Source organism: Myotis davidii, unplaced genomic scaffold, assembly GCF_000327345.1.
Source record: "Myotis davidii unplaced genomic scaffold, ASM32734v1 scaffold173, whole genome shotgun sequence".
NCBI lineage: Eukaryota > Metazoa > Chordata > Mammalia > Chiroptera > Vespertilionidae > Myotis > Myotis davidii.
Genome location: NW_006286303.1, coordinates 667,328 through 680,608, shown reverse-complemented (window position 1 = coordinate 680,608; position 13,281 = coordinate 667,328). Strand labels below are relative to the sequence as shown.

The window sequence follows — 13,281 nt, the reverse complement described above, 5'->3', positions numbered from 1 at the left end:
TCATTTATTTCAGCCCTTTGTATTCAGCATGTCTCTATTGAAATAAACCTACGTTTCTATGAAAATTGAAGCTTTTGTTTTTTTGCGGCCCGCATAAACTTAAACCTTGTTTATTTGGCCCGTGTTAGCCTTTAAGTTTGACATGCTTGGATTAAAGAGACAGTCAAAGAATGAAACAAGTAAAAAAAAGAACACTAACCAGGTATGGAGAGTGAGAATGAAAAAGTAAAATGACAGGTATGAGACTTAGAAAAACTATCATTACAGCTGATAAGGAATAGACATTAGCTTTGCATTAAAGATTTATGTGTGGAGGGGAATAAGAGTACATAGAGGGTTAAAGGCAACCAGGAAGACAGTTATCAAGGCAACTAAAGAAACAGACAATTTCAGTTAGCGCTGCCTACTTAGCAGCATCACATATTAGGGGACTATAGGTGGGACCATGGTGAATGTCAAGACAAATGGGAGCCGAGCAAAGACTTTTCTTTGGGATTCAGAGGTCATTGGTAACTCTCAGAAGTGCAATTTGAGTAGAATGGTGAGATCAAGAGTGATTTGAGGGTTAAGCAGAGAATAGTTGAGATGTTGGAGAGAAGATGTATAGACCATTTGCCTCTGAAGTTTAACAGTAAGAGGAAGAAGAGAAATGAAATTAACAGCAGCAACTTTACAGAAAACCAAAACTTGTAGTTTGGCTAAGAAGTGTGTGTGTGTGTGTAGAGGAATAGTAGAAATTATAAGATCCGGGGGGTAGGGTGGGGTCAGTAGGGGTGGATTTCAACCGTTGAGCCTGACTCCCATGTATAAGACATCTGTGATGTTTCTACATACTAATGGCTTAGATTTCCCTCCTTTTTGATATAGTCACACAGTATTAAGTAGATCTTTTGCACTTACATGGTCCCAGAAGTTCTCTTGGGTAAGAGGCTGGGGAGGTAGGAATGAAGGAGCAGATTTTTGCTACTCTTCTCACTAGTGCATGGAAGTAGAGGAGAATGGGAAGGAGGTAATTTATATCTTTTTCTTTTTCCAACTTCACAGTATAATTTCATATCCAGCCAAAACCGAAATATGAGTCTCCTGGCCCAAAGTCCAGATCATTTCTGCACCCTGCTGTCAGGTTGGGCGCCTTAGAGGAGGAAGGAAGGACTACCCGGGTCCTGCTGTTCACCGAGAGCCACCAAAACTGGTGTCACAGCTCCTCCTGCCAGTTGCTATTGAGAAGGGGCTGAGAATATAGTGCTCAAGGTGACCAGGTTGTGTCGGTCTGCAAAGTCCAAGTCACCCAGATGGAAACCCAACTCCAGCTGGCCAGCCCCGCAGCACAGTTACTTCTCCAGACAGAAACCTTCTGAGTAATGCAGCTGTAGTTTCTGTTACAGCCTGTTCTCAAGTGGCAGGTCACAGGCATCATGACTTGCAGAAGTAAGTGAATCCCTGAGACGTGGTCCTGACATCAGGTCTTCCTGAATGCTGGACTGATTCCTAGCACCTGGTTTTAGGGTGGGCCCACAGACAGCAGGGGCTGTGAAACATCCCATACGTGGCCATGGCAAATAGGAAGAGTCCACTTTCTAATTTCTTTACCCGGATATGCATACTCTGGGCCCACGGAGGGTCACGTTTCTTCCCTCTCCTTCTCTTCCCGTCAGTCTCCAGAGTGTAGTACTAGGCACAGGTGGCCCCATTATTGCTGATTGTGTTCTTGTGTCTGAAATAAGTGCCCAGATAGTTATGAGTAATTTACAGACAAACTTAACATTTCCAGTGTTCTGTAATGTTCCCCCTGAGCATCTGAGAAAAGAAATGAACAGAGATGGGGTGAAGTGGTCAACCTGGGACAAGTTGTAAATTGCTACCTCAACAGTAAGTGAGCTTCCATGAGGCTAGTTTAGTTGAGCCAACACCTTGCTGTGAGTCATGAAACTTACCTGGGGCTTCACCAGGCCTCTTTTGTTTAAATGGGGAGAAATTTGAAAGAGTAAAACCAGATTTCAGACCTGGAACAGTTGGTTCTCATTGTTCCTAGATTCTATATTTGCCAGTTTGCCTGCTGGCTAAATTTATTTATAACCCTAAAATCAATGCTTCTAACACTTTATTTATTTACTTATTTATGTATTTATTTATTTATTGCTTTAAAGGTGTTTATTAAGGAATGGTGGACTGTGTAATTGACACATCTAGAATATGAAAAGTCAACTGTGGTCACATTTCCTCTCGGCTGTTACTGGGCGGGAACCACCACTTAGAGCAGCATCTCTGAGAGCTGCTACAGAACAGAGACCAAAGCTGGCCGTGTCTGGAGAGAGGGCAGTCATTCAGACAGTGGTCTTTGTATTAATTGCAGTATGTAACTCTACTGAAGTCCCAGTGGCAGCCACACATAGATTGTGGGAAATTGTTTGGCAGTTTCTTAGAAAGTTAAATGCTTTCCATCCTATAACCTAGCAGTTCCACACCCAAGTATTTACCCAAGAGAAATAAAAATATATGTTCACAAGTATACTTGTATGAAAATATTCATAATAGCTTTGTTTATAATAGCCCTGAAATGGAAACAACCAAATTTCCATCCACAGAAGAATATGTAATAAGTTGTGCTATTTTCATACAATGGACTATTTATTGCTCAGGAATAAAGAGGAGTAAAGTATTTATACAGTCAACAGTGTAGGTGAATCTCAGAGACATGCTGAGTGAATAAAGCCAGACACAGACATACTATATGAGCCAATTTGTATGAAGCTCAGGAACAGGCAAAATTAATCTACGGAAATAGAAATGAGAACAGTGGTTGTCTTTGAGATTTGGGGATTTACCAAATGGAGCATGAGGGAACTTTCTGGAGTGATGGAAATGCTCTATATTTTTATTTTGTTGGCGGTTACACAGTTGGGTTTCTTTATCAAAATATATCAAATTGGCCCTAGCTGGTTTAGCTCAGTGGATAGAGTGTCAGCCTGTGGACTGACGGGTTCTGGGTTGGATTCCCATTAAGGGCACATGCCCGGAGTTCCGGGCTTGATCCCCATTAGGGGGCATGCAGGAGGCAGCCAGTCAGTGATTCTCTCTCATCATTGATGTTTCTCTCTTTCTCTTTCTCCCTCTCCCTTTCTTTCTGAAATCAATAAAAATATATTTAAAAGACAAAAAAACATATCAAATTGTACATTTTAGAGCAGTATGTATTTTACAGTATGCAAATTTCCCCTCAATTTAAAAAATACTATTTTTGTAATTTTTTATGACTCTAATCTATATGATTTCAAAATCATAAGTTCAAAAAAGTACACTATAATTTCCATTTGTTTAAATATCTGGGGGCATATTTTATGACCCATATGTGGTTAATTTCTGTAAATGTTTCATGTGCACCTTAAAAAAATGTGTAGTACCAGTTTGGGTACAGTATTCTATATCTGTTACTACAGTTGAGTTCGTTAATTATGCTATTCAAATCTTTTGTATCCCTACTTAATTTTTTCTGACTTGTTCTGTGAGTTTAAATATTTTACAATCTTTATAATTTTGAACATATTAGTTATAGTTATACTAGAGGCCCGGTGCTCAAAATTCATGAACGGTAGGCGTGGTCCCCAGCCCAGCCTGTGTCCTCTTGCAATCTGGGACCCCTCGGGGGATGTTGGGCCTAAACCAGCAGTCGGACATCCCTCTCACAATTGGGGACGCTGCATGCACCAGTGACCGTACTTTTCATACAGGTGAAAGGCATCTTGCTGTTGTATGGGCAGCTACATTTTTTTTTTGCCCTGATTATAAAAAGTAGTACAGAACATGGTCCTTCTGAGGCAGAAGTACCATTTTCCCCATCTTATGGGTGGAAAAACTGAAGCAGAGAGAAGTTAAGTAATTGGCTTTGCCACACAGTTATAAGGGTCAGAATCAGGGCTGACCACAAAATGTGCAAACCAGAGTCCATGCATGTCATCGCTGCATCATCCTGTTTTTTCAGTGTTAGAGTAGCCTTGCCAGGTTTTAATTTTTAAATCTAAGAGACTGTTCCCAATATATAGAGTAGGGTCCCTAAGCCTGGCTGGCGATCAGGGCCATCAGTGGGGCTACCAGCAGGCAGGGTGATTGGGGAGCCCCCCAGTGACCCACCTTGGCTGGCAGCCTGGCACCTCCCACTGGCCGGCCCCACCCTGTCCCCTGATTGCCACTGCCAGTCACCTCCCTCTGGTGGGGTGGGGGGGCAGACGCTCAACACAGGAGCTGCCCCCTGAATTGAGCGTCTGCCCCCTGGTGGTCAGTGTGCGTGATAGCAACCGGTCGTTCTGCCGGTCATTCTACTGTTCAGTCTATTTACGTATTAGGGGTTTATTATATAGGATTAAAGACCATGTCCTATGTATGACTCTATTTGGGTCATGTCTGGGTCTTTCTATTGTCTCTCTTTCTAGAATCCATGCCCTGGAATGCCTAGCAATTGTTGATTGAATGCAGGCATTTTGTACAAAGAGTCATAAACACTGTAGATGATGGTATCTTTCTCCAGAAGCTACTTTTGCTTCTGAGAGGTGGTTAGGGTAGGTCAGACCACATTAATCCGACAAGGAACTGAGCTGCTTGAAGACTCAGTTCTGGTATTATTTTAGGCTTTCATGGTAGGTGGTGCCCTTCAGGGGTCCTAAGGAAATGTACCTGAGCTTTTCCCTTTCTGGGGGGCCCTGAACTCCAATATTAATTCCTCCAACATCATGAAACTGCCCAAAGCTCTGTTTAATTCCCAAACCTGTTGGTGCGGCTTTCTGCTTGGTTTTCCCGTTTCTCAATTAGCAAATGCTTAGAGAGGCAGAATGTCCAGCTCACTTCTCCACATGTCCCTTCTCTCTGGGATTCCCTTGCTCTGCCAAAGGATGGCTCACTGCGGGTGCCTCTGCACAGCTGCTTTCTGCTTGGCTTCTCAGCAGTTCTGCGCTGGGCCTCTTAAAGATCAGTAGGTGTCCTGAGAAGAAAAGTGGTACCAGGTGTTGCCTCAGCTTTATTTCTCTTCTCCCTAAGATCTTGGCCTCTCACGTCCTGGCTGCCTTGGTGTAGCACTCCAGTATTTTAAACAGGTTTTTAACATAATCTTCACCCAGCTTTTCCAGTTGTGTTCAATGGGAAGGTGGTCTGACACAAGCTAGTTCCTCAGAGCCAGAACTGGGACTTCCTCTCTAAACCCACACAGGGATCTCCCCACAAAGGCCGACAACCATTGTCATCCTGAGATTAGAAGTGATTTCTTCCTGTATCGTTGCCCCAGAAAGTCGCCTTCTTCTCCTGGGTTTTGCAAAGGCAGAATGACCTTTTGCAAATCAGCCATTTCCACCTCCATCCAGTTACAGTCTCCAGTCATGACGTCAGGATTTGCATCCTAGCATGTTTGGAAGGATTGTGCATACCCTACATAGAGGGAGAGCCTATTAGCCTAGTTTGAATGTGATTAGCATTTGAATAAAAAGGTGCCTTCGGCTTCTCTAGGAGAAGAGATAATCGAATGATTACTGCCTTCACTTCTGCTGGGCTGAATATGCGTCTGATAGTTCCTTGAATTTTAGCTAAATTGCCATGAAGAATAAATGTGAGAATTCTGTAAAGAAGGGTGGAAGCTCAATATTCATGGATATGATTCTTTCAGTCCCTTCAAAAGTGGAGGCAGTTAATAATAAATGTTATTAAGGCACTAAAATAAATTTAGGCCAAGGAATGCACATTCCTTGAATTTACAGTTAGTAAATTTAATTGGAAGTCTCAGCAAAAACCTCTTTTGACTTGCCAAAGAATGGGAAAGAGATTCATGTTGAAGGCATTCTCAGAGAGAACTGAAGATATAAAACTCTTGCTGAATTGTTGTTTTTTGTTTTTGTTTTTTTTTCTGAACAGTTCACGAGGGTGGTGATTCCCAGGCTTTCTGGAAATGTGCCTCATTTTCTGGCACACTTACCACTGAAGGTGAATTCTCCTTTTAACAAGAAGAAAATTCTGGTGGAGAGCTACCCAACAAGGAAAGGACGTGTGGCTGTTTCAGTAGGTAAGTCATTTGTTTAGAGGATGGGGAAAGAAGAGAAGTAACTTATAGAGAAAACACTAAAAAGCGTTTCCTTATTGTGAGTGGGACTCCAGAAATGGATAGTACACATTTCACTAAATACCAAGTTAAAAGGTCCTTATCGCCCCAGCTGGTTTGGCTCAGTGGATAGAGCGTTGGCCTGTGCACTGAAGGGTCCCAGGTTTGATTCCAGTCTCAATAAAAGTAAAATTTTAATTAAAAAAAAAAGAGAAAAAGGTCCTTATCACTGAAGATCTTCTAATTCTAGATTTCATTCCCAGCTCTTCCCCTACCAGCTAAGTAAACTTGGACAAGTCACTTATTTTTTTCTAAACCCCAGTTCTTCCATCTGTAAAGGGAAATTTCATAAGAAAATGTTTTACAGATGGGAAGAGTAATATAAAAATGCAGTTATCATTGCTTATTATTTTTACTGCTGTTATAAAATTCTGTGGAATAGTTAGTGGCCTGTGTCTCATGGTGTGTTTGTACCAAAGAACTTGGTGCTGTGAATTGGAGAGCTTCATCTTGTTCCCCACCTGCCGGCCCTCTAAGTATAACTCATACCATTCTTTGGGCTGCAGATACCTGCTAAGTACTTTTGGAAATTAGGGGACAGGAGAGAAGTAAAGGACAAGATCAAAGGAAAAACAACAACTGTATACGTTGTCATGGCAGGCATTGGTTCATTAAAAATAAGTAATGTATTTTTGAAAACCCTTGTTGAGCACATATTATGACCTGGGTACTGCTCTGGATGCTTGTTCCCTCACGGAGGTTATGCTGTAGCATGGAGGGAGGCAGGTAGTAAATAACGCACATACTGAAGAAATAAGTAAATTGTTAGGATATTAGAAGCCAATAAGAACATGGGAACAAGAAAAGGTAGAGCTGAGTAAGAGGATTTGGGGGTGCTGGGTGGGGCAGGAGTACAAATTGCAGTTTTAAAAGGAGTGGCCAGGGTGGGCCTCACTGGGGAAAGACAGGAGGTCAGGGATTCGCCTTGGGCGTGGTCCAGGCAGAAGAAGAAGCTGATGCGGAGGCCCTAAGGACAGTATAGACTGAAGGCCCACGTCATGGAGCAGGTTACATGGGAAGGAGTGTTAGGGGGTGAGTTTGGAGAGGCAGTGTTGGCTCTCGAGGAAACAATGCCATTTCCTAGTTTTAGATAAGGAAGAAACGTTACCTTGGTTGTTTTTTTGTTTGTTTTTTTGTCTACCTGGTTTATTCTTAGTGTGTTTCCTCTACAATTAAAACACACGAGTGCACACGCACACTAAACAAATTACAAAATGACCACTGTATTAGTGTCCCACGGCTGCTGTAACGAAGTACCCCGGACTGGGGGAGCTTAAAACAACAGAAATGTATTGTCTCAGAGGTCTGCAGGCTCGAAGTACAAAGTCAAGGTAGGACCATGCTCCCTCTGAGCCACGTAGGGAGGAATCTTTCCTTGCCTCTTCCTGGTGTCTGGTGGTGGCCATCAGTCCTTGGCGTTCCTTGGTTTGCAGCTGCATCACTCGGCGTCTGCCCCTCTGGTCACAGGGTATCATCCCTGTGTGTTTGTGTCTTTAATGCCCATCTTCCCTTGTCTTATAAAGATACCAGACATGTAGGTTGAAGGGCCCACGCTACCTTCAGTCCAACCTCACTTCACCTCTTCCATCTGCAACAACCCTGTAGGTACCGGGAGTTAGGATTTAGGTATGCATTTTGGGGGACACAGCCCAATGCCTAACAGCCACCTTAAATAGGAAACAATACGCATTACTGTTTCCATCTTACAAGTGGGGACACAGGCTCAGACGCTTAAATGACATGCCCACGGTCAGAGTCAGGAAGCAGAAGAGTCAGGCCGGGGCAGTGTTACCATGCTGCTCCCGCGCCGGGAGGGAGTGTGAGGATGGAGGGGACGGAATCGCTGTGGCTCAGGACAGGCCCTGCACACGTACAACATCGCAGGCCCCATCCGCATCATACAGCCTAATCCCAACAGAGCTCAAAACTGGTGCTCTGTTTCAGCATTCCTTTAAAAGGGAAATGGAGGGCCCCTCCATAACCCGCCCCCCATTTTACTTTTCATTCCATGGCATGACCAACATAGGAAACAGATGCTTTTTCCCTGCTTTAGGAATTTTTCCAGAAAAATAAGCAGTGTCTGTGGCGTGTGAGCATTTTGTGACAGGACCACATGTTTTTTTTCTCACATGACATGGGGGGAAAAAATATATGGCTCTGAGTCAGTTGGAATACAGCAGTAGAAACAGGGGATTTTGGAAGCATTGAACATGTTTTGTTTTCTCATTATATTTAGCAATTCCTTCTTAACAGGACATCTGGCGAGCTATTTGTGAGCCTGAAATCAACAGGAGAGCCTCATTTTAGACTTAGTCTGGAGGTGCACACCTGAGAAAAGGAAGGACACACCAAGACATACGGAACACTTTACCAGGAGGAAAGTGGGCGCAGCCACCAAAGGCTGTAGTCCCAGAGGAACGTCAGGGTCTCCATCAAGTCCTAAGTTTGGGAGATGAGACCAAACAGTGGTTGGAAAAATAATGTCCTAAGGTTAAAACTGGAAAGATCAGAGCTCCATGAAGAGGTGGTGTGAGGGATAAATCGAATGGTTCTACAAATGGGGAAGAAGGTTGGGGAGACCTGTTTGTCTCTGTCTCTGACTGTAAAGTGTGGGGGTTGGGGTGGAAGGTGTTGGGTTTACCTGGCCAGTCCCCTACCAGCTTTTCCTAGACAGGGTTGTTAGCCATTTTTGTTGTTACCTGGTCTTATAGTTTCTTCTCAAGGTCCCTTCTTTTGATCTCTGTTCTCAATATGTTTTTATTCCCCCTAAGTTCTTGGGCTTCTCTTTCCACTTGACAGCTGACGGCTTTGGATCTGTGTGTTGGAGCAAATGTTCTTTAGTATCAAAAGGAAGGAGGGGGGAAAGCTGCCTCTCTTCCAAAGATGCTTCTACTCTTTGTGGAAATCGATTTTTTTTTTTAATCCTGAAAGTGTGTGGAAAGAGCAAAGCCTTTATATTTTTCTACTGGATTAAAGGCTTTAATTTTTCTGCTGAATTAGAAGACCTCCCCTCTTTCTGTTGTCTGAGGTCACCACCCCTCCTGAGAACACAGCTCGATCCCAAGGGCCTGTCCGGAGCTCAGAGGCCAGTAAACACAGATGTCCACTGTCCACTTCGGATTATCTGGCCGGCACTTTGCAACTGCAGGTAAACCGGTGGTGCTGCCGCTGACTGGGATTGGCCAAACAGGGCAGGGTCACTGGTTGGAATTGCTTCCCAGCTGCAGACATTCTGGGCAAATACCAGGCTTTTCACAGGAAATGCCAAAAGGTGACAGATATTAGAATTTAGAAACCTATTTAATCCCTATAGAATAGGAATAAAATCCTCCTTATCTCCCAGTAGTGGTAGATCGTTGAGCAATGAGAAATAGTGAGGCCTTTAGGTAGAAACCATTATAAAATATTTGTTAGTTGTTTTTTGTTCAGGTAAAATTCACATAACATGAAAGTAACCATCTTAAAGTTGAACAATTCACTGGCACTTAGTACATTCATAATGTTGCACAACCACCACCTCCATCTCATCCCATAACATTTTCGTCAACCCAGGATAGAACGCCGTACCCATTAAGCAGTTACTCCCCATTTCTCCTTCCCCTCACAGACCCGGCCAGCTCCCAGTCTGCCTTTTGTCGCTATGGATTCTCCCCTAGCCATTTCATATAAATGGGATCAAGCACTCTCTGACTCGCTGTGCTTGGTGAGACATTTACTTTTAATTGCAAGTCGTGTATGTTTTCAGCCTTCCCTTATGGTTACTCAGGGCCAGGTGGGTGCTATGGGAGCGTTCACTTCTCTCTCATTAAAACCCCCAGCAAGAAACCTGCTTCAGGAATACCGGCTTCAGGTTTGTGGCTGGTGGGGTTCTCTTCATGAGACAAACAGCAGTTTAGAATTGAGTTCCTTCGTTTGCAAGGATCTAAAGACTTCATCTTTACCGAGTTTCATTTCTGTCCTGAGACTCAACCTCTTCCAGCACCTTCTCCCCCCACCTCCAGTTTATGTCATTGTCTGGTGGTCGGAGCACTAGTTTATGCCATCATCCAAATGAACCTGTAATTGATATTTTGGCATTGGGATAGCCAGAGATTATATTGCTAGCCTAAGCAACAAAGCATAGTCTGCCTCCTCCCCCACCCCCCGCCACCCCCTAGCCAGGGGAGTTAAATGATACCAACCGTTGAAGATGAAAATTTGAGAAATACTTTACACTCTCATCTCTTGGGGAGGTTGATCGTCCCCCCTCTTCTCTTCCCTCCCGGGTGAAATAGAGGCTGCTCAGGGAGGGCTCTGGGATGCAGACAGAAGAGGCATTGAAATGAGATTCCTCTTTCCATCTGCCAGACGTAACCCAAGATGAGTTGCACAGATGAAGCTGGCAGAGGAACAGGGAACTGGATGGCAAACAAGGTTGTGAAGGGACCGAAATCCTAGTTAAAACCTTTTGCAGGAGCAAAAGAGCCTCTGGTCTAATAATGCAAAACCCAAGAATAAAGTTGGTGCTGTGCTAGTGGTGCAGCCAATGCAACCTCTGTGAGTCTCTCCAGGGCCCCCCGCCCACCCACCCAGGAGGGTTATTAGCATGTGCTGTGGAATGATAGTTAAATACAGGGCACATTATGGCCTGTCTCCTTCCCATGGTGATGATCAGGTACTGTATCATGTGCTAGGTGGGACTTAATCATCAGCTATCTGCTCCAAAATACCTCTTCCCGGAGCCTGAAAATAGCACCTTTAGGGTAATTAATGGGTTTGACAACATAGAGTGGAGGAGATGGGGTGGGGCCTTTTTTATTCTTTTCCCCTCTCTCCATCCGTCTCTCCCTTCTTCCTTTTCTCATCTCTCCCTCTCTCCATTAGTATGTATGGAACTTGTTATGTGCCAGACACCTCCTAAAGGTTAAGGATATGCAGTAAGACCCTGCCATCCGTGGCTTGGCTGTCAGGGCTCAGTGGTTGAGCATTGACCTATGAACCAGGAGGTCAAGGTTCGATTCCTGGGCAGGGCACATGGCTGGGTTGCGAGCTTAATCCCCAGGATGGGGCGTTCAGGAGGCAGCCCATCAGTGGTCTCTCCCATCTTTGATGTTTCTCTCTCTCCCTCTCCCTTCCTCTCTGAAGTCAATATATATAAAGACCCTGCCATCCAGGAGGTCGTGGTCACGCCCTCCTTCCCGTTCTCTGTCCAACTGCATTGTGTTTCCCTGCTATTACCGTGAACTGTAGTTGTGTACTTGTCTGACTCCCAGAGTAGGAAGTGGCTTCCCAAGGCCAGCGTTGGCCCTGCTTTGAGCCGTTGGATCCAGAACTTCACTGAGTTGAATTCAGATATGTAAACAGATAACCGGATAAAATGCGATTAGTGATATTTGAGAGAGTTTTACACAGAGTGCCGGGAAGCACGAGGGGCAGAGTAAATACTGTCCCAGGAGCCAGGGCCTCCCAGAGGTGTCATTTGAGCTGTCTTGAAAGATGAGAAAGTGTTTGCCAGACAAGCAAGGGGGGCGTACAATCTCGAGGTCACACCTACACAAATGTTTTGTTGGGAGGGGCCCTTTGATCCTCTAAATCCCGCCCTTTCTTTCTTTAATGAAACTTTGGGAAATAACTGTTTGATTCGCCAGTAGCTGTCGATCGAGCCCAGGGACAGTACAGGCATCTCTTCTGAAAGTCATAGCTTTGTTTCTTCTAGGGACCAAGGCCCCTCCAGCACAAAGAATTCTACTGAGTTCTTTACTGCCAAAATGCCACCTCCTCTAAGCTTCCTTTTCCTCATTGAAATAAGTAGGAAGAGAAGATATTTTCTTTTTTAAATTGGAGGGAGAAATTTCACTTTGGAGGGAGAAAATCTTTTCCCCTACCCCCTCTGGGTTCTGTGGCTGGCCCAATAATTAAATCGACATTAAACAGATTCGCAGGAGAAAAGCAAATTTAATTGTGTACGTCCAGGAGCCCACGGAGACATGAAGGGCTCGCAGACAGTGAGGCTATGGAGGCGTGTCTGCCCTCCTAGCTCAGGAGAAGGGGCCGGGTCTGGGACTTCAGAGGGCAGGAAAGTGGTTCACAGGAAGGTGGGAGAGCAAATGTGTGGTAAACAGTGATTGTTTGCCATGCACGCAGGTAAATCTTTTCGATATAAGTTTTCTCTGGTAACAGGCCCCCCTATCTAAATTCTTTGGGGCAGTTAAGGGAAAGGTAAAAGGCTCTTCCTGAGTCTGCTGGGCCTGATCCTCTTCAGCTGGAAACAATCCACCCGCCAAAATGGCACATTCTGGAGCTGGCTGCCGAAATCCCTTCAGCGTCCATGAGCCTTTCACCCCTCCCTCTGGCAGGCGTTCACTGAATGCTTCCCGCAAAAAAGGCTCCGCTCTGAGTCTAGGCGCACAGAGAACAAACAGTGAGACGGTTTCTGCTCCCAAGGAGACTCAAGTTGACACCAAACTAATGTCAGCACAGCTCCTCTACCGTTTACTCCGAAAGCAAAGTCTTTCGGTTACATCCGTGCACACAGAATTGGCACTGAAACTTTTAAAAATAGATGATGGTGGTGGAAGAAAGAAAAAAAGAAACACAAATGTTTTCAATTTTGAAAAAAATAAATAAGTAGATGACTTCGTTTCTAAACTGACATTCAGAGGTCCAAGGAATAATGAAGAAGGCTGTATTATTCACCACCAGCAGATTTTTCAGGAAAAGGAAAAAACATATTTAGTCTAAACTTTATTGGACACATATTTTAAGAAACCTTAGAAAGTCCATTCCATGCAGAAAAATATCCCCAAAAGGAGCATTTAAGACTGAACTTAAATGTTATGTTAGGGATCTGGTTATATAGACTTATGTATTTCAAAAGCATCTGTGTATTATTTTGTTTTTATTTGTGATGGATATTGGTGTTTTGTGGGACTTCACATAATTTCCAATTTAGAATTCTGATTATCACACAAATAAGGATGCGTTTTGCCAAGGCTTGTCTTGCTTTCTGCATCTAGGAGCAACTTAGTTCTTGAGTTGGGTAGTGCCTATAATAGATAAAATTGCTCATCCTGATGCTATGATTTCAGAATGGCCTCCCTCTCTTCCCCTTCCTTCCCCTCCCCTCCTCTCCCCTCTCCTCCTACTTTTCCTCCTCTCCTCCTCCC

The 13,281-nt window shown here is 44.2% G+C and overlaps 1 protein-coding gene across 1 annotated transcript in view; it reads left to right on the top strand.

The window, feature by feature from the left end:
• LOC107182135 overlaps positions 1-13,281 on the top strand; it is a 98,661-nt gene that overhangs the window by 14,346 nt on the left and 71,034 nt on the right. The window contains exon 2 of the mRNA XM_015560078.1: positions 5,893-6,040. Coding sequence (XP_015415564.1) covers positions 5,893-6,040 — 148 coding nt within the window. The remainder of the gene's footprint in view (positions 1-5,892; positions 6,041-13,281) is intronic.